Genomic DNA, 26,803 nt, shown 5'->3' with positions numbered 1-26,803 from the left:
TGTCCCACCTCAGAACCTCCCGCAGCCTCCACAACATGAGCCAGATCCCAGTCTTCTGCTGGATCACCTCCACAGTCCTGGACCACGTGTTGAGAAGCCATCAGAGCGGACCACTGCCCCAGACCCTCACAGACATGTACGCACACTTCCTGTTGGTGCAGACGCACAGGAAGAGGAAGTACAAACAGACACAAACAGAGGTCAGGTCTGACACCTGGGGGCTGACAGAGGCCGACACAGAGCTGCTCCTGAAGCTGGGGAGACTGGCCTTTGAGCATCTGCAGACAGGAAACATCATGTTCTACCAAGAAGACCTGGAGCAGGTGGGTCTGGACCTGAGCGAGGCCTCGGTCTACTCCGGACTCTGCACTGAGATCTTCAAACGAGAGAGTGTCTTCAACCAGTCAGTCTACTGCTTCATCCACCTGAGCGTGCAGGAGTTTCTGGCAGCCATTTACCTTCACCACTGCTTTAAGAACAACCGGGAGGTGGTCAGGGAGTTTCTTTATGGAAGTGAAGGAACAGTCTCAGTGTTAAGTCCAAATAAATTCCTCAGAAAATCTGTAGAAAAGTCCCTGCAGAGTCCAAACGGCCACCTGGACCTGTTTGTGCGGTTCCTTCATGGCCTCAGTCTGGAGTCCAACCACAGACTTTTAGGAGCTCTGCTGAGTCCAATCGACCAATCAGAAATCACAGAAGTCATTAAAAACCTTAAAGAGATGAGCTCAGAGAAAGTCTCTCCCGACAGAAGCATCAACATCTTCCACTGTCTGATGGAGCTGAAGGACCAGTCTGTGCAGCAGCAGATCCAGGACTTCCTGAAGTCTGGAGGTGGAACTAAGGAGGAACTGTCTGAGATCCAGTGCTCGGCTCTGGCCTACATGCTGCAGATGTCAGAGCAAGTCCTGGAGGAGCTGGACCTAAACAAATACAACACGTCTGATCAGGGTAAACTGAGACTGATCCCAGCGGTGAGGAACTGCAGGAAGGCTGTGTGAGTCCTCAGTCACAGACAGAAGCTCCACAGACCTGTTAGAATCACTCACATGTCGCTCTAACATCTGTTACAGGTTTGTTCGGTGTAGACTCTCAGATCTTCACTGTGAAGTGGTGGCGTCAGCGCTGAGCTCCAGCCCCTCCCATCTCAGAGAGTTGGATCTGAGTTTTAATGACCTGAGTGACTCCTCAGTGTCTGTGCTGTGTGCAGGTCTGAAGAGTCCTCACTGTCAGCTCTCCTCTCTCAGGTCAGTGCAGGTCTGTGACGGCTCTCGCTCGTCCATCCTCCACTCTCCTCATCCTTTAATCACTGAGTGATGGGACGTAACCGTTCTCTGAGAGTGAAGTAAAGTGTAGGAGATCATGTCTGAAAAACTACAGCATTTACCCCCGACCTCTGAGTCCTGCTCCAAACCAGAGTCTCAGATGTTCAGCTGTAGCTACAGAAACTCCTCTGACTTTACTCTGGACTTAATCGCTTCATTTATTCTTTATTCAGATTGAGGAGATGTGGTTTGTCAGAGATCAGCTGTTCCTCTCTGGCCTCAGCTCTGAAGTCCAACCCCTCACATCTCACTGAGCTGGACCTGGGTGAGAACAGACTGTCTGAGTCAGGAGTGTCTCATCTGTGTGGTTTTCTGCAAAGGTCAGACTGTCGCCTGCAGATTCTCAGGTCAGTTCACTGTCTCTGTGTCAGGGCTCAAGTTTTGTTTTGTTTTGTTCATGACAAAAATAATCAATTTCCAGAAGAATAACAACTTAGAAGTTTTATCCATAAACTTTTAGAATATTTTAACACATTGAGTGAGAAAAAGAAAAAACGCGTTTTTGCATTATTATTTTTTTGTTTTATTACAAAATGAGACAGTCTTGGCCTGGCCTGAGTCAGACTGATCCTCATGTTCACAGATTCATGGGGGAAACAATCTGGAATTGTGTGATTTGAATCTCGCTGACTCCAGCAAAACCAAGACGAGCCAATCATAGCGCGGGAGCTCTGTGTGTCGTCTTCTGTGCTAGGATTTACCATCAAACTCCTCCGGCCGTGACCAAAACAGTGAAGATGGCGACACAACAGTTCATCGTGTGTTTTCAAAGCCCCGCCCAGCGGCCCCGCCCAGCGGCCCCGCCCAGTGGTCCTGCAGCAGCTCAGTGTCAGACAGAGGAGGGAGAGCAGAGGGATCTCCTGCACAGAACATCTCCTCACCTTGTGCTTCAGATGCTCTTTAGTTTTTTATCCGTCGGCCTCATAATCACAGACCAATCAGGTCGACAAGCCGACAGTTTATGATCTAAACATAAACCTTGTGTCAGACGCGAGCGCTGTTTACTGCGAGTCACCACCGCGTCCTCGGCAACGTGTTTTTGTAACAATATTTCAGCTCCATGTTCTCTTCAAACAACGTGAAACTCAGGCCCAGACATTCTCAATAGTCCATGTTCTTTTCTTGAAGAGTGAAGAGTGAAATGAAGGAGACAGTTGTGTTTCATAAAACACACAATATTTGATCAAACTAGCCTCTGTTTAGCTTAGGATTTCTGAGGAACCGAGACACGTAGAATGAAAGTGTTTCCACCTCCTGAGAGCTGAGAGTCTCAGCTTTCAAACGAGCCACAGCCTGTGTCCATAACTATAACACAGAATACACTGTGGTGCTACAAATATCAGGAAAAATGGTCTGGATTGTTGGCACTCAATGTGTTAAATGTCATTTTAAAAATAATCACAAAATAAATGAAATATTTTCATCTATTTATGCTTTTTATACATTAACATTTGTATATTGTTCAAACTATATTTTAGAAAGTTTTAGAAAAGAATTAGACTTTAAACAATTTGTGGAAAAGTTTGTTGTTTTAAATTTTTAGTGTCATTTGTGTTTGTTTTATCTGTTTTATCTCTGGACTTTAAGAACTTTATTTATTTATGTATTTATTTTATTCAGATTGTATCGCTGTGGTTTGTCAAAGATCAGCTGTTCCTCTCTGGCCTCAGCTCTGAAGTCCAACCCCTCACATCTCACTGAGCTGGACCTGTGGAGTAACAGTCTGAGTGAGTCAGACGTGAAGGAGCTCCTGGTCGTCATACAGAGCCCTGACTGTCGACTGGAGAGACTGACACTGAGGCTGTTGGAGTTTGTTTTAAAGAGTTTTTTAATCTTAAATCCATTCTATCATTAAAGGTTATTTATGAAGATCAAGTGTTAACCATGTTATTACGTTATATCCTTATGAAAAACAGACCTGGAGTGAGTTTAGTTTCAATAATCATCATATTCAGTTTATCTCCGTCTTCCTCAGTCACACCAGCCCACACTCCGATACACGGGAGATTTAACTGGTTTAAAGACTTTATTATTTTTCATTGTCTTGTCTTTAATAAGTTGTAATAAATAATTTCTGATTTCTGCTTCTCCACAGCTGGGGGCCTTAATAATGATGCTCAGCAGCTCCAGATCAGACGCCTCAGTCTGAGTCCAGGAGAATAAACAGAAGGATCCAGGATCACGGCTCAGAGGAACAGGTCTGAGCTCCATCAAGAACCTGGAGACAAAAAGAGAGAAGAAAGTGAAGTCCTTCAGACTCTCCAGGCGTCTGATCCTGGAGCTTTGATCTGTTTGACTTATTGATATTATTACATTGATCTGATATTATGTTAGATATAAACTGTCCTGGTGATTTGGATTAAAAAAATAAAAATAAAAAAATGGGAAAAATGTTTTGTTTCCTTTTTCCCCCCCAATGCTCTTAAACTGCTCTGCAAACATCAGGGCTTAACTATGTTTAAATATATTAATTTACTTTTGATCTGGAACCCAATGTAATTCACATCAGGGTTTTGTCTTTTGATTCTTTGTTGATAATTGTTCTTCTTTGTCTCTTTCCAAAACTGCATCATCTCTGTCACTGCAGTTTATTCTTACAAAACCATCATTTTACCTCTGAGGAACAAAAAGGATCTGATGTTTCTGATTAAACTGTCTCCAACACGGAGCATTTAAATGTTTTATCACTAACTCGTTATAGTAGATGTTGGGCTCAGACTCACCTTTAGTCGTGCAGTAGATGTTGGGCTCAGACTCACCTTTAGTCGTGCAGTAGATGTTGGGCTCAGACTCACCTTTAGTCGTGCAGTAGGTGTTGGGCTTGAACAGACTCACCTTTAGTCGTGCAGTAGATGTTGGGCTGGAACAGACTCACCTTTAGTCGTACAGTAGATGTTGGGCTTGATCAGACTCACCTTTAGTCGTGCAGTAGGTGTTGGGCTTGAACAGACTCACCTTTAGTCGTGCAGTAGATGTTGGGCTGGAACAGACTCACCTTTAGTCGTACAGTAGGTGTTGGGCTTGATCAAACTCACCTTTATTCGTGCAGTAGATGTTGGGCTCGAACAGACTCACCTTTAGTCGTGCAGTAGGTGTTGGGCTTGATCAAACTCACCTTTAGTCGTGCAGTAGATGTTGGGCTTAGACTCACCTTTAGTCGTGCAGTAGATGTTGGGCTAAGACTCACCTTTAGTCGTGCAGTAGATGTTGGGCTTGATCAGACTCACCTTTAGTCGTACAGTAGATGTTGGGCTTGATCAGACTCACCTTTAGTCGTGCAGTAGGTGTTGGGCTAAGACTCACCTTTAGTCGTACAGTAGATGTTGGGCTTGATCAGACTCACCTTTAGTCGTGCAGTAGATGTTGGGCTTGAACAGACTCTGCTCTGACCTTGTCCAGTCCGTTGAGGATCCAGCAGACTCAGGCAGGTCTCACCAGAGGGTCCGGAAGGCTCAGACAGGTCTCACCTTAGAAGGTCCGGAAGGCTCAGACAGGTGCAGAGAACACATTTATCTATGGAATTAACAAAGTATCACTTAACTAAACGGTGTCCAGGATGGGAGTCTGCAGCCAGTCACCAGACTGCACGCACGATGCGATGGAGATGAGGCTGGACTGATAGAACTGCACCAAGTCCTCGGTGATGATGGGGGAGAGTATCTGGGTGAGGGCCAAGGCAGGGCAGGGCAATCATCAGCTCCAGGTCATTTGTTCTGCACCCTGACACCAGCCGATCCACCTCCTGTACACACAGTCATCACAGTTCATCGACAAACCCCATTCATCTGCACAATAGTCCAAACATTACAGTCGAAGCTAACTGTAGAGATACTTACAACTTATACTGAGTGATGAATGTTCTACAGCTAATCTGGAAATAGATTTGAGAAGAGAAGTGTAAAAACAAATCTAATTTCAGAAATAAACGTTAAATGTGTCCGGTTCAGAGAGTTCAACAAGGTTTACAGCCTTTAAATACTGTGTGTGTGGCAGCCTCTCATGAAGAGAGTTTAAAAGAGCCATGAGGTGCAGCAGCCGGTGTGTCTCACCTTAAGGAGGTCCAATAGGTGGTCCAGAAGGCTCCAGCAGATTCAGCTTCATCGGTCTGGAAGGTGGTGGGCTTGAACAGACTCAGCTTTGACCGTCCGCCCGGTAAGTGGTGGGCTCTGACCTTGTCCCGGCCTTTGAGGATCCATAAGGCTCGGACAGGTCTCACCCTAGAGCATACATGTCAATCTGGTCTGTGTGATGATTTTTGACCAGCCCTCCGATAAATTGTATTAAGACGTTGCACTTCCCATAAGTCGAGGCAGATGACGCAGCCCCTTCCCCAGCCGTGTTGTTTGCTAATGCGGTCAGGGAGAAGAAGACATGGCTTTTTATGAGGGCTTTCCGGTCTTTAAACTATTTTTCAACAAAGAAATGAACAGAGAGGAGCTTCTGAAACATCTGAATCCATTTCTGTCTCCATCTCTCTCTCAGAGGTAATAAAGCGCTCATTTGCTCACGAAATCGAGCACAATGTTCAGTTACAAACAGAAAGGAAACTATTCAGTCACTATGTCTTTTGTCAGAGGAAATATTTAAATGCTGAACCTAAAGCTCAATGTTCTTTTCCTCAAGAACAAAGCACCGGGAGGCAGTGAGGCATTCAATGGTTGCAGGAAAAAAGTTAGAGCAGAACAGGGTTCACGATTCCACTTACTGACAAAACTTGCCTATTCACAGCAAAAACAGCACGAGGTCTGAAACACCAGCGTATTCCAGCCGTGTGTTGGTGTATGTAGTGTTATGTATGTAGGAGGTTATGAAGGTTGGATGGGACTGGACCCTGTGATCGTTCATCAGCCTGAGGCCCATCTCTGAGCAGCAAACATCTCACAAGGAGCCACAATCTCTCTCACAGTGACTGAAGACACGTTTCCTGATCCGACTTCCCGGCGTGAAACAAACAGGAGGAAGTTGTAGAAGAGAAGGAGCAAAGTGAGAGTGAGAGACAAAGGTTTATGGAAGTGTTTGCAGAGGATGTTTAATATTAACGTGGTCACTCAGCGCTGATGTCTTCATCAGACGCTCGTCCAGCAAAGTCAGGACAAAGTTCATGCATTCATGAAGGTGAAGAAGAGGTTAGAGGAGGAGGAAGAGGGCGGAAAGTGAGTAATGCAAGAGCGAACCCTGACCCGACCAACAAAACCAGCAGCACCAGCAGCACCAGCAGCACCAGCAAAACCAGCAAAACCAGCAGCACCAGCAGCACCAGCAGCACCAGCAGCCACTCACCGGGACGTCTTCATCAGATGTTTCCAGCAGAGTTCACTCAGTCCGTGATCCAGCGCTGGATTCACTGAAAGAAAATCAGTTCGTCCATAATTATCAATTAAATACAATTCTGACAGAAATGGATCTGACTTATGTAACTGTAGAAAAACAAAGTCAGATGAGCCGTTATTCACCTGTTCTCTAGCGGCTCCGTCCCTTCAGCTTCATCCACTTCCATCGGGGGGGGGGGGGGGGGTCACACACTCAAACAGCAAAACATACAAGCCAATAAACCTATTTTTTTACAATTAAATATCTCAATTTATCACAGACTGTAGCATTAGTAGCTACACAGTCAGAGTTAATCATTAGCAGCTACACAGTCAGAGTTTAGCATTAGCAGCTACACAGTCAGAGCTTAGCATTAGCAGCTACACAGTCAGAGCGTAGCATTAGCAGCTAACACAGTCAGAGCTTAGCATTAGCAGCTACACAGTCAGAGCGTAGCATTAGCAGCTAACACAGTCAGAGCTTAGCATTAGCAGCTACACAGTCAGAGTTTAGCATTAGCAGCTAACACAGTCAGAGCGTAGCATTAGCGGCTAACTGACTGTTAGCTGCTAATGCTAAACTGAGTGTCATTATGATAGAACAAACATGTGACCGACCTGCTCTGGCTGAAATCCTCATGAAATGTCCCTTTGTTTCATCCAAAATCTACAGGAGCCGTCGGGTGTTTCTCCTCCTCAGAGCTCCTCAGTCCCACACACTCCCACGGGTCGCGGTACGACACTAAAAATCCCATGTATTAGCATTGACTTTTCGAAAAAGTCAACTATTAAGAGTTTAACATCACGGCGCCGGCTAATCAGCCATGTGCTAACTACGGCTAATCAGCGATGTGCTAACTACGGCTAATCAGCGATGTGCTAACTACGGCTAATCAGCGATGTGCTAACTACGGCTAATCAGCGATGTGCTAACTACGGCTAATCAGCGATGTGCTAACTACGGCTAATCAGCGATGTGCTAACTACGGCTAATCAGCGATGTGCTAACTCACAGACATGAAACAAGTATTTTTTCAAGTGCTGTTTGTTTCTTGTAAAACACCTGCACATGTGTGGGTAGTTAGCACACCGGCGTCGTGCCATTAAACTCTTTTTCGGAAAGTTCATGTTCAAAAGACACGTGACTTTTATGTCGGACCGACACGTGACCGGGAGTGGGCGGGGCTATGAGGCTCTATTACACAGAAAAGCACCGGGAGGCTGTGAGCCGTTCAAGGGTTGCGAGAAAAACAAGGTTCTGCACCGTAAACCTAGTTCTAAAATGGTGTTTTTGCTCCACCTCAGAGCTGCTCAGACTCTGACCGTTTTAAATCACTGCTTTAACACATTTTTATGCTAAATCTTTGAAAACTGTTTAGCACAAATGTGTGGCCCAAATCTGAGCTGTTAGTGCTGTGCTGCTTGTATATTGAGTTTTGTTTATTTTTTTGATTTTTTTTTCTGTACTGTAGACCTTTTTGTGAAGCACTTTGGTCAACAGTTGTTTTAAATGTGCTATATAAAAAAAATAGATTTTGGTTTTGCATTTAGAGCATAATACATGAAAGTCTAAGTTTAGCAAATAAATAAAAGTCGAAGTGTTTAGTTTGCTACAGATTGGCGGCACGGCCTCACAGCAAGAAGGTCCCGGGTTCGATTCCCATCTGGACGGGGAGTGTGGAGTTTGCATGTTCTCCCCGTGTCTGCGTAGGTTTCCTCCGGGTACTCCGGTTTCCCCTACCACTAAAAACATGTACAATAGATTCCCCTCTGGGGCCAGGACTCCCCTGAAAAAGAGATTCTTAATCTCAGTGGGACTATCCTGGTTAAATAAAGGTCAATAAATAAATAAAAATCTTATTTATGCTGATAAATATGTTTCACATGATGAGATTTCTGGATCTCATTGAATATGATGAGTGCAGTGTGTGGAGGGCCAGCAGGGGGCGCTGCTCCACTTACTGACACAGTCAAAACACAGCTGAGGCAGCTTTAATATTTAGTTTAAAACGTCATTCATTAAAGTCTGTTTTTGCAACATCGAGTTAACTCATGGATTGGTTTTGATAAAAGCTCTCGTCGACTTTAAACCCGGATTTATCCAGAAAGAAAAACGTAACAACAAAAACTATATTTTACTAAAGTCAGACGGAAAAATCAGAGTCAGAGCTACGACAGGATAAAACATGAACACTAGCAACTCCCCACAGGATAAAACATGAACACTAGCACCTCACCACAGGATAAAACATGAACACTAGCACCTCACCACAGGATAAAACATGAACACTAGCACCTCACCACAGGATAAAACATGAACACTAGCAACACCACAGGATAAAACATGAACACTAGCAACACACCACAGGATAAAACATGAACACTAGCAACACCACAGGATAAAACATGAACACTAGCAACACCACAGGATAAAACATGAACACTAGCACCTCACCACAGGATAAAACATGAACACTAGCAACTCACCACAGGATAAAACATGAACACTAGCAACTCACCACAGGATAAAACATGAACACTAGCAACACCACAGGATAAAACATGAACACTAGCAACTCACCACAGGGTAAAACATGAACACTAGCAACTCACCACAGGATAAAACATGAACACTAGCAACTCACCACAGGGTAAAACATGAACACTAGCAACACCACAGGATAAAACATGAACACTAGCAACACCACAGGATAAAACATGAACACTAGCAACACCACAGGATAAAACATGAACACTAGCAACACCACAGGATAAAACATGAACACTAGCAACTCACCGCAGGGTAAAACATGAACACTAGCAACTCACCACAGGATAAAACATGAACACTAGCAACTCACCACAGGATAAAACATGAACACTAGCAACTCACCACAGGATAAAACATGAACACTAGCAACACCACAGGATAAAACATGAACACTAGCAACACACCACAGGATAAAACATGAACACTAGCAACTCACCACAGGATAAAACATGAACACTAGCAACTCACCACAGGATAAAACATGAACACTAGCAACACCACAGGATAAAACATGAACACTAGCAACACCACAGGGTAAAACATGAACACTAGCAACTCACCACAGGATAAAACATGAACACTAGCAACACCACAGGGTAAAACATGAACACTAGCAACACCACAGGATAAAACATGAACACTAGCAACACCACAGGATAAAACATGAACACTAGCAACTCACCACAGGATAAAACATGAACACTAGCAACTCACCACAGGATAAAACATGAACACTAGCAACTCACCACAGGGTAAAACATGAACACTAGCAACTCACCACAGGATAAAACATGAACACTAGCAACTCACCACAGGATAAAACATGAACACTAGCAACTCACCACAGGGTAAAACATGAACACTAGCAACTCACCACAGGGTAAAACATGAACACTAGCAACTCACCACAGGATAAAACATGAACACTAGCAACTCACCACAGGGTAAAACATGAACACTAGCAACTCACCACAGGGTAAAACATGAACACTAGCATCTCACCACAGGATAAAACATGAACACTAGCAACTCACCACAGGGTAAAACATGAACACTAGCATCTCACCACAGGATAAAACATGAACACTAGCAACTCACCACAGGACAAAACATGAACACTAGCACCTCACCACAGGATAAAACATGAACACTAGCACCTCACCACAGGATAAAACATGAACACTAGCATCTCACCACAGGATAAAACATGAACACTAGCACCTCACCACAGGATAAAACATGAACACTAGCACCTCACCACAGGATAAAACATGAACACTAGCACCTCGGCCTGTACGATGTGTTGCTAAACATTGATCTCACAGTGACTGAAGACACGTTTCCTGATCCGACTTCCCGGCGTGAAACAAACAGGAGGAAGTTGTAGAAGAGAAGGAGCAAAGTGAGAGTGAGAGACAAAGGTTTATGGATGTGTTTGCAGAGGATGTTTAATATTAACGTGGTCACTCAGCGCTGACGTCTTCATCAGACGCTCGTCCAGCAAAGTCAGGACAAAGTTCAAGCATTCATGAAGGTGAAGAAGAGGTTAGAGGAGGAGGAAGAGGGCGGAAAGTGAGTAATGTAAGAGCGAACCCTGACCCGACCAGCAGCACCAGCAGCACCAGCAGCTCCAGCAGCTCCAGCAGCTCCAGCAGCACCAGCAGCAGCACCAGCAGCACCAGCAGCACCAGCAGCACCAGCAGCACCAGCAGCACCAGCAGCACCAGCAGCACCAGCAGCAGCACCAGCAGCACCAGCAGCAGCACCAGCAGCACCAGCAGCTCCAGCAGCTCCAGCAGCTCCAGCAGCACCAGCAGCAGCACCAGCAGCACCAGCAGCACCAGCAGCACCAGCAGCACCAGCAGCACCAGCAGCACCAGCAGCACCAGCAGCACCAGCAGCCACTCACCGGGACGTCTTCATCAGATGTTTGAGTTTTCTCACCTCCTCAGATCCAGCGCTGGATTCTCTGAAAGAAAAGCATCGACTTCTCAAAATCTGGACCAGGGAAGTATTTATCGACAGGTCAGTTTAAGGTTTAGGGTCAAAGCTGAGACACTGAACTAAATGAGCACGTGAGCAACAGAACTAAACAGGAAGTATATTAGTGTTAGTTTAGGCCCAAAAAAATCACATGTAGGTCAGTGTTTTTTTCCCAGATTTTGTTCATTTTGCTTTTATTGTTGGTTCTGGTAAAAGGTAAAGACAGAAACCACCACCAAAGCAAAAAGTGTCTGTTCTTTGTTTATTTCCTTCAGTTTGACGGAACGACGCAGCTCCTGACGCAAAGTTAAACCTCTTCCCAGGGGCGGACTGGCCATGTGTCCATTCTGGAAGATCACAGAAGGGCCACCAGTTTAAATCTTCTCCTTAACCTCTTAAACCCCCGCCTTAACCGAGCTTTACCCAAATCTAAGAGCTTAAAAGCAAAGCATCAAAATGGCAACGAGTGAGCCAGAAAAGCGACAAAAATGTGACAAGTGACGTGACGAAACCATGACAAAGCAACGAAATAAGCAACAAAAAAACGACAAAAAACTGACAAAGACACAACAAAAAGCCACAAAAAAGTAATGAAAAAACAACAAAAACATGCTGCAACAACGTGACAAAAGGGTACAATCACTTTTGTAGGTCTGAGCTTTCAAATGAGGCGTTATACCTTTAGATTTGGGTAAAACCGAACATGAGGAAATGCACTGGGTTAAGACGGGAGGTAAGAGGTTCACATACGTCTTTGTAAAAGTGCTGCATTTACGTTAATTTGGGCCGGGCTGGTCAGAGCCCAGGGCCCTTTTTCAGTCCCAGTCCGGCCCTGCCTCTTCCCCCCCCTCCTGAACCCAGCACAGTTTCTCCAGTTTAAACTCACCCCAAACTATCAAAGCTTTAAGAAAAAAAAAGCTTCAAAATAGCGACGGAAACAAGACGAAAACAAACACAAAAAAAAGAGACAAAAGACAGATGACAAAGTTCGGATCAGTGAGGTCGAGCTTAGCTTTCAAATGAGGCGTTTCACTGTTGTTCTACAGTGGAGAAGCTTTAGTAAGTTTCATTAGAAGATCAGAAGTTTGGCTCTGACCTGCAGTCCTCTGGTCTGCTGCTCCACCAGGGCGTGGCTCCGCAGGTGTCCGGGCGTCACCGCTAATGAGGTGGAAAACACACGTGGAACTTTCCGGTAGCTGGGTGTTCTTCCGGTGAGGGGAGAGGAGGAACAGCCTCACCTGTTTCCATCAGTAAAGAGGACCTTCATAATAAAAGCACACTTCCTGTTGAACAAACTTTCACAACAAATGTTCTATAGGCCAAAACAAAAGGAGCCACCGCCCCCTGCTGTATCGCGTATGCAACAACACAATGTCCTAATAAAGAACGTTTAACCTCTTAACTCCCGCCTGAACCCAGAGGATCTTTTTCCTCACGGCATCACGTTTTTTCCATCATTTTGTTGTTGGGTTTTCAACTCATTTATGTAACTTTACTGTCATCTTTTTTCGTCACATTTTTGTCATTTTTTCGTCAATTTTTTATCACATTTTTGTCGTTTTTTGGTCAATTTTTTAGTCAAATTTTGCCACATTTTTGTCATTTTTTTTTGTCAAATTTTGTCAAATTTTTGACATTTTTTTGTCATTTTTTGTCCCATTTTATTCATTTTTTCGTTGATTTCTATCACATTTTTGTCAATTTTTTGTCATTTTTTTATCACATTTTTTGTCATTTTTTATCACATTTTTTGTCATTTTTTTGTTATTTTTTGTCACATTTTATTCATTTTTTCGTCGATTTTTTATCAAATTTTGACATTTTTTTTGTCATTTTTTTGTCAATTTTTTGTCAATTTTTTGTATTTTTTTCATAAATTTTTCGTCACTTTTTTGTCCATCATTGTTTTTGTCTCAGTTTTGTTGCTATTTTCAAAGCTTTTTTCCAGAAGCTTTTAGATTTGGGTAAAGCCAAACTGGAGAAAATGTGCTCGGTTCAGGCGGGGGTTAAGGGTTTTAACCTCTTAACCCCCGCCTGAACCGAGCACATTTTGCTCCAGTTGCACTTTACCCAAATCTAAAAGCTTCCAGAAAAAAAGCAACAGAAACAAGGATGAAAACATGACGGTAGAAAAGAGCCAAGAATAAAGAATCACCAGGACATTTTCAAAAGTGTTTTATTGAAAATGAAGGGGTTTAAAAACTAAGAAATGTTTGGAACAAGAATATGGAAGAAAAATGTAAATAAATATTAAATACAGAAGTAGTTCTTGCAGCGTGTGACAAGAGGAATCACAATTTAATTCAGTTTCCATTTCGAGGTTTGTCCAGATGATACAAGTTTATCTGCTGAGCTACAGCCCATTGAAACCATCAGATAAATGTTTATTGCTCTTGAGTCCTCGTCTGTACTCTGTAGTTGAAGTGTCGAACGTTTCTCCTCCTCATCCAAAAGGCTTCGTCAGCAACACCGAGGTTCAGCTCAGAAAAGGACCACAGGGAGGAGTTCAGCTCGGATTAGCCCCTCCCCCTCTACAAACAGCTACTCTCGCCTGCACATGTTTGTAGTTCTGAGTCTGAGTTTCAGTCTGAACGGCCCTGACCTGCCTGTGGATCTGTCCTGGGCCGAGTGTCAGCCTCGTTAGTATGGCAGAGCCTCCAGGTCCGGAGGAGGTCGTTGTGAACTGGAGAAAGGTGAAAACCAAGCCCGACGTTCCTCTTTCAAACCACAGTTTAACCTCTGTCCTCTTTGTGCTGTGGACGCTTTGTTGTTTTTAACCCTAGAACACGATCGTCTGTGATGTTCCTGATCTGAGTGTCCTGGGTCTCTGTCTTGGACATCTCTGAGTGGCCTGGGTGTTTCTCCTACAGCCTCATGTTTCCATAGTGCTGAAGGTCGGGGAGGGTTAGTGTATTTATTTATTTCTTTGCTCTTGTGTCTCTGGCCTCACAGTAAGTGAGGAACACAGAGTTATTTAGATTTAGTTTCTCCTGAAGGACACGGAGCTTCACCAGAGATGTCTCACACATCCAGGAAACTACGTCACATCTTCATTATTTTATTTTTTATTTTTATTTTTTTCACAAAATTCCGAATTTTCCAGTAATTTTGGATCATTTTTATCTGGTCCTCTCATGATGCTTTTCTTTCATTTTATTAGACATTAGGGTTGTGCCGATGGACGATGATATCGATCGTGATGGACGATGATATCGTCCATCACGATCGATATCATCGTCCTACAAACTTTGCAGGGATTGCACTGTAAATTCAATCACGAATATAACTAATATGCTCTAGTTTCAGTCTCTCTCTCTCTCTCTCAGAGTTTGACACCGCGTGGTTTTGCTTTGCTTCGTGCGGAAACTTACACCGTTTTAAAATGACGAGATGCTCTCACATCGGAGCGAGCTGAGCGACCATGGGTTTAGATTATTCTCACGAAGAACCGAGAGAGGAAAGAGAGAGGAGGGAATGAGGCGGTGCAGGAGGTACGAGGTTACAGCTCACGGACCGGGCGGCGCCTGGAGCGGCTTCAGAAACATGAGCTACGACGCAAACGTGTAAATATTGTCCTGTTCACCCACTGTTTCTTAAACATTACGTTAAAACTGAGCAAATGCAGAGAATAAGCTCTGATTTACATTTGTATTAGAGTGAGAAGGTATTGAGGAGTTGACTCTGAATAAGTCGTTCTCCTCTCAGACTTTACGCACGAGTTTTAACACATTTCTTTTGCAAAAGTTTTGTCCGTGACTCTGTTCAGATCAGGTTTAGTTTAGATCCATTTATCTGCAATCTCACATTTTCCTAACATACATAGTAATATGCAGCTTCTATAGAGGCTATGGAAATGTCTTTAAAAAATGCTTATAATGAGAAATGGACGATGGTTCACTGTAAACATCGTCAACGGACAATTAAGGAACATCGCCCAACACTACTGGACATGACACAGTTTCATATAAGTTCTTATATGAGTTCTTTTTATCGGGTGGATTTTCTCGGCGTTAGTGACGGGTTTTGGATCTGAGCGATCGAGTTCTAGGGTTAAAGAGATCTGTAAATAAAGTCTGGTGTGATTGGACAGTTCCTCTCAGGGCAGCAGCCGTGTGGTTCCGTGTGGTTCCGTGTGGTTCTGTGTGGTTCTGTGTGGTTCTGTGTGGTTCCGTGTGGCAGTGTTAATTTTGACAACATATTTTAATTTAGTCTTAGTCTTTTGGCAAAAATGTAATTCGATTTTAGTCTAGTTTTAGTCGACTAAATTTCAGACTAATGTAGTGGACTTTGCATTGATAATATTAATTCTAATCATGTTTAATGTTGTTCCTCTGCTTCATGTTTCTGCTCCACATGAACAAAGCTCAGAGCTGATCCTTTAAACATGATCTGAGGCTCTTTCAGACGCTCAATACAAGTTTGGATGATTTTAGTCTCTCCTTTTCATTTTTATTGAGTCTGATTTTAGTCGACTCAAATATCTGGACATTTTAGTCACAGTTTTAGTCTCATGAGAAACTTTTCATTTAGTTTTAGTCCAATTTTAGTCACAAAAATATCACTTTGACTAAAATTAAGACTAAATATTTTAAATTAACACTGCCGTGTGGTTCCGTGTGGTCCCGTGTGGTCCCGTGTGGTCCCGTGTGGTTCTGTGTGGTTCTGTGTGGTTCTGTGTGGTTCTGTGTGGTTCCGTGTGGTCCCGTGTGGTCCCGTGTGGTTCCTCTGGTTCCTCTGGTTCCTCAGGGCAGCAGCAGGAGCCCGTTTCGCTCCAGAATCTCCTGCGTTCGCTGGTGCACGAGCTCCAGGCCCCGGACGACCACGCGCAGGGCGGGCGCCGCCTCTGATTGGCTGTGGACGCAGACGAGGCCCAGGAAGTACTTCCTGTCCGGGAGCGCCACGAACACCAGCTCCGCCGCGCTCTGCAGGAACCAGGAGTGATGAGGAGCCAGGGCCACGGTGTAGGCCTCCCTACAACGAGAGAACACATATGAGGAGCCAGGGCCACGGTGTAGGCCTCCCTACAACGAGAGAACGATACATGAGGAGCCAGGGCCACGGTGTAGGCCTCCCTACAACGAGAGAACGAGACATGAGGAGCCAGGGCCACGGTGTAGGCCTCCCTACAACGAGAGAACATATGTAATGAGGAGCCAGGGCCGCGGTGTAGACCTCCCTACAACGAGAGAACGAGACATGATGAGCCAGGGCCACGGTGTAGGCCTCCCTACAACGAGAGAACAAGACATGAGGAGCCAGGGCCACGGTGTAGGCCTCCCTACAACGAGAGAACGATATATGAGGAGCCAGGGCCGCGGTGTAGGCCTCCCTACAACGAGAGAACGATATATGAGGAGCCAGGGCCGCGGTGTAGGCCTCCCTACAACGAGAGAACGATATATGAGGAGCCAGGGCCACGGTGTAGGCCTCCCTACAACGAGAGAACATATGTGAGGAGCCAGGGCCACGGTGTAGGCCTCCCTACAACGAGAGAACGATACATGATGAGGAGCCAGGGCCACGGTGTAGGCCTCCCTACAACGAGAGAACGAGACATGAGGAGCCAGGGCCACGGTGTAGGCCTCCCTACAACGAGAGAACGAGACATGAGGAGCCAGGGCCACGGTGTAGGCCTCCCTACAACGAGAGAACGATATATGAGGAGCCAGGGCCGCGGTGTAGGCCTCCCTACAACGAGAGAACGATACATGAGGAGCCAGGGCCACGGTGTAGGCCTCCCTACAACGAGAGAACATATGTGAGGAGCCAGGGCCACGGTGTAGGCCTCCCTACAACGAGAGAACGATACATGAGGAGCCAGGGCCGCGGTGTAGGCCTCCCTACAACGAGAGAACGATACATGAGGAGCCAGGGCCGCGGTGTAGGCCTCCCTACAACGAGAGAACGATACATGAGGAGCCAGGGCCACGGTGTAGGCCTCCCTACAACGAGAGAACGAGACATGATGAGGAGCCAGGGCCGCGGTGTAGGCCTCCCTACAACGAGAGAACGAGACATGAGGAGCCAGGGCCACGGTGTAGGCCTCCCTACAACGAGAGAACATATATGAGGAGCCAGGGCCACGGTGTAGGCCTCCCTACAACGAGAGAACGATATATGAGGAGCCAGGGCCGCGGTGTAGGCCTCCCTACAACGAGAGAACGATACATGAGGAGCCAGGGCCACGGTGTAGGCCTCCCTACAACGAGAGAACATATGTGAGGAGCCAGGGCCACGGTGTAGGCCTCCCTACAACGAGAGAGCGATACATGAGGAGCCAGGGCCGCGGTGTAGGCCTCCCTACAACGAGAGAACGATACATGAGGAGCCAGGGCCGCGGTGTAGGCCTCCCTACAACGAGAGAACATATATGAGGAGCCAGGGCCACGGTGTAGGCCTCCCTACAACGAGAGAACGATACATGAGGAGCCAGGGCCGCGGTGTAGGCCTCCCTACAACGAGAGAACGATATATGAGGAGCCAGGGCCGCGGTGTAGGCCTCCCTACAACGAGAGAACGATACATGAGGAGCCAGGGCCACGGTGTAGGCCTCCCTACAACGAGAGAACGATACATGAGGAGCCAGGGCCACGGTGTAGGCCTCCCTACAACGAGAGAACATATATGAGGAGCCAGGGCCACGGTGTAGGCCTCCCTACAACGAGAGAACGATACATGATGAGGAGCCAGGGCCACGGTGTAGGCCTCCCTACAACGAGAGAACGATACATGAGGAGCCAGGGCCGCGGTGTAGGCCTCCCTACAACGAGAGAACGATATATGAGGAGCCAGGGCCACGGTGTAGGCCTCCCTACAACGAGAGAACGATATATGAGGAGCCAGGGCCGCGGTGTAGGCCTCCCTACAACGAGAGAACATATATGAGGAGCCAGGGCCACGGTGTAGGCCTCCCTACAACGAGAGAACGAGACATGATGAGGAGCCAGGGCCACGGTGTAGGCCTCCCTACAACGAGAGAACATATATGAGGAGCCAGGGCCACGGTGTAGGCCTCCCTACAACGAGAGAACAATACCGTAAATGCTCTACTAGTTTTAGAGACCGGCTTTAATTTGCCTCCGCCAGCCGCGAACCCGGCCTCTGTCGGAGACCCGGTCATTACCTGGCGATGTCCCCGGGTGTCCTGTAGTCCCCGTGCTGGTTCTTTATCATTACCTGGCGATGTCCCCGGGTGTCCTGTAGTCCCCGTGCTGGTTCTTTATCATTACCTGGCGATCTCCCCGGGTGTCCTGTAGTCCTCGTGCTGGTTTATCATTACCTGGCGATCTCCCCGGGTGTCCTGTAGTCCTCGTGCTGGTTTATCATTACCTGTTGATCTCCCCGGGTGTCCTGTAGTCCCCGTGCTGGTTCTTTATCATTACCTGTTGATCTCCCCGGGTGTCCTGTAGTCCTCGTGCTGGTTTATTATCATTACCTGGCGATCTCCCCGGGTGTCCTGTAGACCCCGTGCTGGTTCATCATTACCTGGCGATCTCCCCGGGTGTCCTGTAGTCCCCGTGCTGGTTTATCATTACCTGGCGATGTCCCCGGGTGTCCTGTAGTCCCCGTGCTGGTTTATCATTACCTGGCGATGTCCCCGGGTGTCCTGTAGTCCCTGTGTTGGTTCATCATTACCTGTTGATCTCCCCAGGTGTCCTGTAGTCCCCGTGTTGGTTCTTTATCATTACCTGTTGATCTCCCCGGGTGTCCTGTAGTCCCCGTGTTGGTTCTTTATCATTACCTGGCGATCTCCCCGGGTGTCCTGTAGTCCTCGTGCTGGTTTATCATTACCTGGCGATCTCCCCGGGTGTCCTGTAGTCCTCGTGCTGGTTCATCATTACCTGGCGATGTCCCCGGGTGTCCTGTAGTCCCCGTGCTGGTTTATCATTACCTGGCGATCTCCCCGGGTGTCCTGTAGTCCCCGTGCTGGTTTATCATTACCTGTTGATCTCCCCGGGTGTCCTGTAGTCCCCGTGCTGGTTTATCATTACCTGTTGATCTCCCCGGGTGTCCTGTAGTCCCCGTGCTGGTTTATCATTACCTGTTGATCTCCCCGGGTGTCCTGTAGTCCCCGTGCTGGTTCATCATTACCTGGCGATGTCCCCGGGTGTCCTGTAGTCCCCGTGCTGGTTTATCATTACCTGTTGATCTCCCCGGGTGTCCTGTAGTCCCCGTGCTGGTTTATCATTACCTGGCGATCTCCCCGGGTGTCCTGTAGTCCTCGTGCTGGTTCATCATTACCTGGCGATGTCCCCGGGTGTCCTGTAGTCCTCGTGCTGGTTCATCATTACCTGGCGATCTCCCCGGGTGTCCTGTAGCCCCCGTGCTGGTTTATCATTACCTGGCGATGTCCCCGGGTGTCCTGTAGCCCCCGTGTTGGTTCTTTATCATTACCTGGCGATGTCCCCGGGTGTCCTGTAGTCCCCGTGCTGGTTCTTTATCATTACCTGGCGATCTCCCCGGGTGTCCTGTAGTCCCCGTGCTGGTTCTTTATCATTACCTGGCGATCTCCCCGGGTGTCCTGTAGTCCCCGTGTTGGTTCTTTATCATTACCTGGCGATCTCCCCGGGTGTCCTGTAGACCCCGTGCTGGTTCATCATTACCTGGCGATGTCCCCGGGTGTCCTGTAGTCCCCGTGCTGGTTTATCATTACCTGTTGATCTCCCCGGGTGTCCTGTAGTCCCCGTGCTGGTTCATCATTACCTGGCGATCTCCCCGGGTGTCCTGTAGTCCCCGTGCTGGTTCATCATTACCTGTTGATCTCCCCGGGTGTCCTGTAGACCCCGTGCTGGTTCATCATTACCTGGCGATCTCCCCGGGTGTCCTGTAGTCCCCGTGCTGGTTCATCATTACCTGGCGATGTCCCCGGGTGTCCTGTAGTCCTCGTGCTGGTTCTTCATCATTACCTGGCGATCTCCCCGGGTGTCCTGTAGCCCCCGTGCTGGTTTATCATTACCTGGCGATCTCCCCGGGTGTCCTGTAGTCCTCGTGCTGGTTTATCATTACCTGTTGATCTCCCCGGGTGTCCTGTAGCCCCCGTGCTGGTTCATCATTACCTGTTGATCTCCCCGGGTGTCCTGTAGTCCCCGTGTTGGTTCATCATTACCTGTTGATCTCCCCGGGTGTCCTGTAGCCCCCGTGCTGGTTTATCATTACCTGGCGATGTCCCCGGGTGTCCTGTAGCCCCCGTGCTAGTTCTTTATCATTACCTGGCGATGTTCCCGGGTGTCCTGTAGTCCTCGTGTTGGTTTATTATTACCTGGCGATCTCTCCGGGTGTCCTGTAGTCCCCGTGCTGGTTCATCATTACCTGGCGATCTCCCCGGGTGTCCTGTAGTCCCTGTGCTGGTTCTTTATCATTACCTGGCGATCTCCCCGGGTGTCCTGTAGTCCCCGTGTTGGTTCATCATTACCTGTTGATCTCCCCCGGGTGTCCTGTAGCCCCCGTGCTGGTTTATCATTACCTGGCGATCTCCCCGGGTGTCCTGTAGTCCCCGTGTTGGTTCTTTATCATTACCTGGCGATCTCCCCGGGTGTCCTGTAGTCCCCGTGCTGGTTCTTTATCATTACCTGGCGATCTCCCCGGGTGTCCTGTAGCCCCCGTGTTGTTTTATCATTACCTGGCGATCTCCCCGGGTGTCCTGTAGACCCCGTGCTGGTCCGGGTCCTCGCTCAGTCCCTGCAGCACCAGTTTGACCCACAGCAGGGAGCGGTGGAGCCTCAGTATCGTCCTGCAGCCCGACTCGGTCCTGAGGGAGAACCCGACCAGGCCCCGGTCCAGCTCCGCTGCCACCATGGAGCGCAGGGAGCGGTACGCCTGAGACACACGGGGACTCACGGTCACTCTCTGGTCACGCTAGGGCAGTGTCGTCATTAAAAGACTCCATGTGGGCGCTCTTACCCCCTCCGGAGCGGCCCCGCCTTTCCCAGAATCCCCGGCGTGTTTGACGGACAGCTGGCGGATCAGAGACACTTTTTCCTTGACTTTGTGGGAGAAGAACCCGACCATCGGCCCCAGAGACTCCATGAACCTGCGGCAGAAGAAGACCTTCACGAGGGGGACACCTGGAAGAGCGGCTAAACTAAACGACAACTTTCTCTAATTATTCAAAAACTACTTTAACAAACGCTGAAATATGAACATAGTTTCTACTAAATAAAGATACAAAGACATGGGGAGGAACAAAGTGGCTCAACAGCCCATAAATACTTTAACCTCTTAACTCCCGCCTGAACCGAGAGGAGCTTTTTCCTCACGTCATCAGACTTTTTTTCCATCATTTTTTTGTTGGGTGTTCAACTCATTTATGTAACTTTTTTGTCTTTTTTTTGTAACATTTTGTCAATTTTTTGTCATTTTTTCGTCAAGTTTTTGTCACATTTTTGTCTTTTTTTTTGGTCATTTTTTGTCAAATTTTTGTCATTTTTTCCTCCATTTTTTGTCCATTTCTTGTGACGTTTTTGCCACTTTTTCATAATTTTTTTGTCACTTTTTTGTTAAAGTTTTCTCACTTTTTTTGTCACATTTTTGTCATTTAAAAAAAAAAGTTTTTATCACATTTTTTTATTTTTTTGTCAATTTTATGTCATTTTTTCCTCCATTTTTTGTCTATTTCTTGTGACATTTTTGCCACTTTTTCATACATTTTTTGTCACTTTTTTGTCATTTTTTGGGTCATTTTGTCATTTTTTTTGTCTTTTTTTGTCTTTTTTTTTGGTCTTTTTTTTTTTTTTTTTTGTCTTTTTTTGTCTTTTTTTTATCATTTTTTTGTTATTTTTTTGTCATTTTTTTCACTTTTTTGTCTTTTTTTTGTCATTTTTTTGTCAAGTTTTTGTCACATTTTTGTCTTTTTTTTTGGTCATTTTTTGTCAAATTTTTGTCATTTTTTCCTCCATTTTTTGTCTATTTCTTGTGACGTTTTTGCCACTTTTTCATCAATTTTTCGTCACTTTTTTGTCACATTTCCTGAAGCTTTTGGATTGGGGTAAAGCCAAACTGGAGAAAATGTGCTCGGTTCAGGTGGGAGTTAAGGGGTTAAAAAACGGAGAATGTTAACATGATGCTACATGTTAGCATCGGGCTAATGCTAACGGTTAGCTAGCGCCAGCTACGACTGCTGTTTTTTTATCTTCTACTGAACAATCTGCTGTGAGAAAACATCCAGATGGGCCCGATTTACACTTGACTTTATTTATGTGATAAATAAGTTCAGATTCCACCAGAAAATGGCAAAAAAGAGGGAAAAATCATTAAAGGGGCTAGATGTAAGTTAGCCATTTTTTACTCACTACTGCCACCTCAGGTCATACGTGTAACTGCAGCTTCTATATTAAGCTCGTGCATGACACCTTTCTGAGTGACAGTGCAGGGTTTTAGGACGTTCGTTTTAGGACATTGTTGAAAAATGTTGAGGAAAATACTTAATTTTAACATTTTTAGCCTCCGTATAGTCCCTTTAAAGGGGGGATATTCTGCAAAATTGACGTTTTCAAGCTTTCCATCATGTTATCCTGTCACTCCCTCATTAAAAACATGGCTGTTGCCTTGGCACATTCACGTATTTCTGAGTGATCTGTAAAAACTCTGATGGCGGCCATTTTAGGGATAGGTTTGCCTGAGTCCTCCTAGGAACGCCCCCACCTCCTGGAGACGCCTCCGAGCCGAGTAACCAACCACTGCTCCTCAGCAGAACCCCCTCCCCACTGATGCCACAGACAGCGTGTGGAGGGGGCGTGTCTAAAGGCTCAGAGGTTCTTAAAGAGACAGAGGCCGATTTTGTCACTTTTTTTGTCGTTTTTTGACACTGTTTTGTCATTTTTTGGTCATTTTTTTGTTGTCTTTTTTTTGTCTTTTTTGTCATTTTTTGTCACTTTTTTTGTCATTTTTTTGGGTCATTTTTGGTAATTTTTTTGTGGTTTTTTGTCACTTTTTTGTCATTTTTTTGTCATTTTTTTGTCACATTTTTGTCATTTTTTTGGGTTATTTTTGTCATTTTTTGGTCTTTTTTTGGGTCATTTTTTGTCACTTTTTTGTCATTTTTTGTTATTTTTGTGTCATTTTTCTGTAATTTTTTTGTCTTTTTTTTCAGTTTTTGTCCTTTTTTTGTCCTTTTTTTGTCACATTTTTGTCATTTTTTTGTCACATTTTTGTCTTTTTTTGTCATTTTGTTATTTTTTTTGTCACAGAAGGTTTTGTCATCATTGTAGTGTGATATAGACTGGTGCTATGGGACTGAAAAAAGCAGAACACCCCCTCTTTAAGGCGTCAAAACTCCAATGCTTTTCAATGGGGGCCTAGTGGCGATATGGAGGTACTACAGCAATGGCGGCCCCCCAGTGTGGTGGTCATAAAGCAGAGCAGCCAGCGCCCATTGGTCCAAACCTTCTACCCTTCACGAAGAGCTCCTGCACTGTTATAATGTGGGCCGTCCCGAACAGGAGCTCCTGCACTGTTATAATGTGGGCCGTCCCGAACAGGAGCTCCTGCACTGTTATAATGTGGGCCGTCCCGAACAGGAGCTCCTGCACTGTTATAATGTGGGCCGTCCCGAACAGGAGCTCCTGCACTGTTATAACACGGGCCGTCCCGAACAGGAGTGACTCACAGCGCCAGTTGGTCCCAGCTCTGCAGGTACGGGCCAATCAGGACGTCCCCGTCGTCGCTCAGACACGCCCTCAGGTGACCCAGCAGCACCGCGCTCTGAAACGATTGGCCGGGACAGTGGCGGAGGGCGGGGTCAGCGAGGCCAAGCTCCTCCCCCAACTCAGAGTCCGACTGAAACACAGTTTAAACACGAGCGCAGGTTCAGGGACAGTTTTAATTCAGTTCTGACAAAAACGTTTGCATTTAACTGAGCCAGAGCCAGATGTGAACAATAAATACAGTGTCACTGGAACATCTGCACATGTACAACACGGACTCTCTCCGATGTTAAAACATGTTAACATAAACAAACCCCGCTGGATCAAAGTGTGCAGATAAAAGAGCAGAGTTTGTACCTGGAGTGTGAGGGACGGACCAGGACCTCCAGGAGCTGAGGGAGAGACGGGTCACAGCGTTTAGAACAGAGACACTTTTAAACTTCTGCTTAACCTCTTAACTCCCGCCTGAACCCAGAGGAGCTTTTTCCTCACGTCATCAAATCTATGTTTCCAGCATTTTTTTGTTGGGCATTCAACTCTTTTTTGTAACTTTTTAGTCATTTTCGTACATTTTTTTTTTATCAAATTTTTGTCATTTTTTGTCATAGTTTTGTAATTTTTTTAACCCCTTAACTCCCGCCTGAACCGAGCACATTTTCTCTAGTTTGGCTTTACCCCAATCCAAAAGCTTCTGGAAAAAAGGTGAGAAAAAGCAACAAAACTGAGACGAAAACAAAGATGGAAATGTGACAAAAAAGTGATAAAAAATTGATGAAAAGAAATTGAAAAAGAATTTGACAAAAAAAAGACAAAAAAAATGACAAAAAAATGACAAAAATGTGATAAAAAAATGATGAAAAAAATGACGAAAAAATTACAAAAATGTGATAAAAAATCACACAAATTTGACAAAAAAAATGACAAAAAATGACAAAAAAATGACAAAAATGTGCCAAAAAAATGACAAAAAAATGACAAAAAAATGACGAAAAAATTTAAAAAAAATTACAAAAAATGACAAAAAAATGACAAAAATGTGACAAAAATGTGATAAAAACATGATGAAAAAATGACAAAAAAATGACAAAAAAGTGGAAAAAATGAGTTGAAAACCAACAAAAAAATGATGTTAAAAAAACCTCGGTTCAGGCGGGAGTTAAGAGGTTAAGAAGCTTTAAGATTTGGGTAAAGCCATAATAATCACATTCAAACTTTTAGGCCAGACTTTTGCATATTATTTCTTATTGGAGCAACATCGGCCTCAGTGTTTCGGCGGCTCGTCCACCTCTGCCTCTGCCTCTGCATTAGTTAAAGGTCAGAGGCCGTGGGCGCAGAAGCAAAGCCACGTCTCAGTTTACTCTGCCCCAGGGCCGGCACTTTGACGCCAGGCTTTGAGACCTGAGCCGACATGAGGACAGTTCACCTTCAAAACAAGCCTGACTCTGAACAGACGCTGACGTAGAAGCAAACATGAACTCACGGAGCCAGAAGGAGCTGAGGAAGAGCGTCAGAGCCAAAATGGCGGCCGTGAGCAGGACTTTTCGCAGGACTTTTCTCCGGTTTCTCCTCATGTCAGCGCGGACTCGGAGCCACAGACACACGCGGCGGAGCGGCCGGTCTCAGGGTCGAAGTCCGTCTGCAGAGGGACCTTTGCTCCGGGCAGGACGCTCGGAAACAGACACAGTGGCGCCGCCTGCAGGAGAGAGGCTGCAGGCGCAAACACTGGCAACAAGTATATGAACAACATGAGGATGAAAAAGTGACTTCACCTCTTATCACCCGCCAAAACCTAATGCTCTCTCTCCTCTTTGCCATTGTCGTCACTTTTTATTTCCCTCATGTGTTTTTGTCACTTTTTCATAACTTTTTTTTCTGCTCTTTTGTCACTTTTCTGCTGGATTTTTGTCTTTTTTCTGCTGGATTTTTGTCTTTTTTTTGCTGTTTTTTTGCCTTTTTTTGCTGGATTTTTGTCTTTTTTCTGCTGGATTTTTTTTTTTGCTGGATTTTTGTCTTTTTTTTTGCTGGATTTTTTTTTTTGCTGTTTTTTTTGCTGGATTTTTGTCTTTTTTCTACTGGATTTTTGTCATTTTTTTGCTGGATTTTTGTCATTTTTTTGCTGGATTTTTGTCTTTTTTCTGCTGGATTTTGGTATTTTTTTTGCTGTTTTTTTGTCTTTTTTTCTACTGGATTTTTGTCTTTTTTCTGCTGTTTTTTTTGTCTTTTCTCTACTGGATTTTTGTCACTTTTTTGCTGGACTTTTGTCTTTTTTCTGCTGGATTTTTGTCTTTTTTCTACTGGATTTTTGTCATTTTTTTGCTGGATTTTTGTCATTTTTTTGCTGGATTTTTGTCTTTTTTCTGCTGGATTTTGGTATTTTTTTTGCTGTTTTTTTGTATTTTTTCTGCTGGATCTTTGTCTTTTTTCTGCTGTTTTTTGTCTTTTTCTGTTGGATTTTTGTCTTTTTTTCTACTGGATTTTTGTCTTTTTTCTGCTGGATTTTTGTCTTTTTTCTGCTGTTTTTTTGTCTTTTTTCTGCTGGATTTTTGTCTTTTTTCTGCTGTTTTTTGTCTTTTTTCTGTTGGATTTTTGTCTTTTTTTCTACTGGTTTTTTGTCTTTTTTCTGCTGGATTTTTGTCTTTTTTCCGCTGGATTTGTGTCTTTTTTTCTGCTGGATTTTTGTCTTTTTTCTGCTGTTTTTTGTCTTTTTTCTGCTGGATTTTTGTCTTTTTTCTGCTGGATTTTTGTCTTTTTTCTGCTGGATTTTTGTCTTTTTTCTGCTGGATTTTTGTCTTTTTTTGCTGTTTTTTTCTTTTTTCTGCTGTTTTTTGTCTTTTATTTTGCTGGATTTGTGTCATTTTTTTGTTGAGTTTTTGTCATTTTTGAGTTTTTTGGGTCATTTTTTAGCGCTTTTTTGTTGTGTTTCATCCTCATTTTCTTTATTTCTTTTTTACCGCTGTTTTGAAGAAGCTTTTAGATTTGGAGAACAGGAGAAAACAT

General features: G+C 45.2%; 2 protein-coding genes across 2 annotated transcripts in view; one reads left to right on the top strand and one right to left on the bottom strand.

The window, feature by feature from the left end:
* LOC306981091 (NACHT, LRR and PYD domains-containing protein 3-like) overlaps positions 1 to 3,485 on the top strand; it is a gene marked incomplete at both ends in the record, with an annotated part of 491,281 nt that extends 487,796 nt beyond the window's left edge. Inside the window, 2 exons of the mRNA XM_079580641.1 lie at positions 1,496 to 1,587; positions 3,418 to 3,485. Coding sequence (XP_079436767.1) covers positions 1,496 to 1,587; positions 3,418 to 3,485 — 160 coding nt within the window. The remainder of the gene's footprint in view (positions 1 to 1,495; positions 1,588 to 3,417) is intronic.
* A 12,422-nt stretch (positions 3,486 to 15,907) lies between these two features.
* Positions 15,908 to 25,462, bottom strand: LOC306980412 (ceramide-1-phosphate transfer protein-like; the record flags this gene model as incomplete). Its single annotated transcript, XM_079579768.1, has 7 exons — positions 25,287 to 25,462; positions 24,164 to 24,198; positions 23,770 to 23,939; positions 21,066 to 21,195; positions 20,785 to 20,981; positions 18,166 to 18,181; positions 15,908 to 16,120 (listed from the first exon to the last, which is right to left on the bottom strand). The coding sequence occupies exons 1-7, from the start codon at positions 25,375 to 25,377 to the stop codon at positions 15,908 to 15,910; spliced, it is 852 nt and encodes a 283-aa protein (XP_079435894.1). The 5' UTR covers positions 25,378 to 25,462.
* Positions 25,463 to 26,803: the final 1,341 nt, after the last annotated feature.

Source organism: Gobius niger (assembly GCF_951799975.1).
Source record: "Gobius niger genome assembly, chromosome: 21".
Taxonomy (NCBI): domain Eukaryota; kingdom Metazoa; phylum Chordata; class Actinopteri; order Gobiiformes; family Gobiidae; genus Gobius; species Gobius niger.
This window is presented reverse-complemented; position numbering and strand designations above follow the sequence as displayed.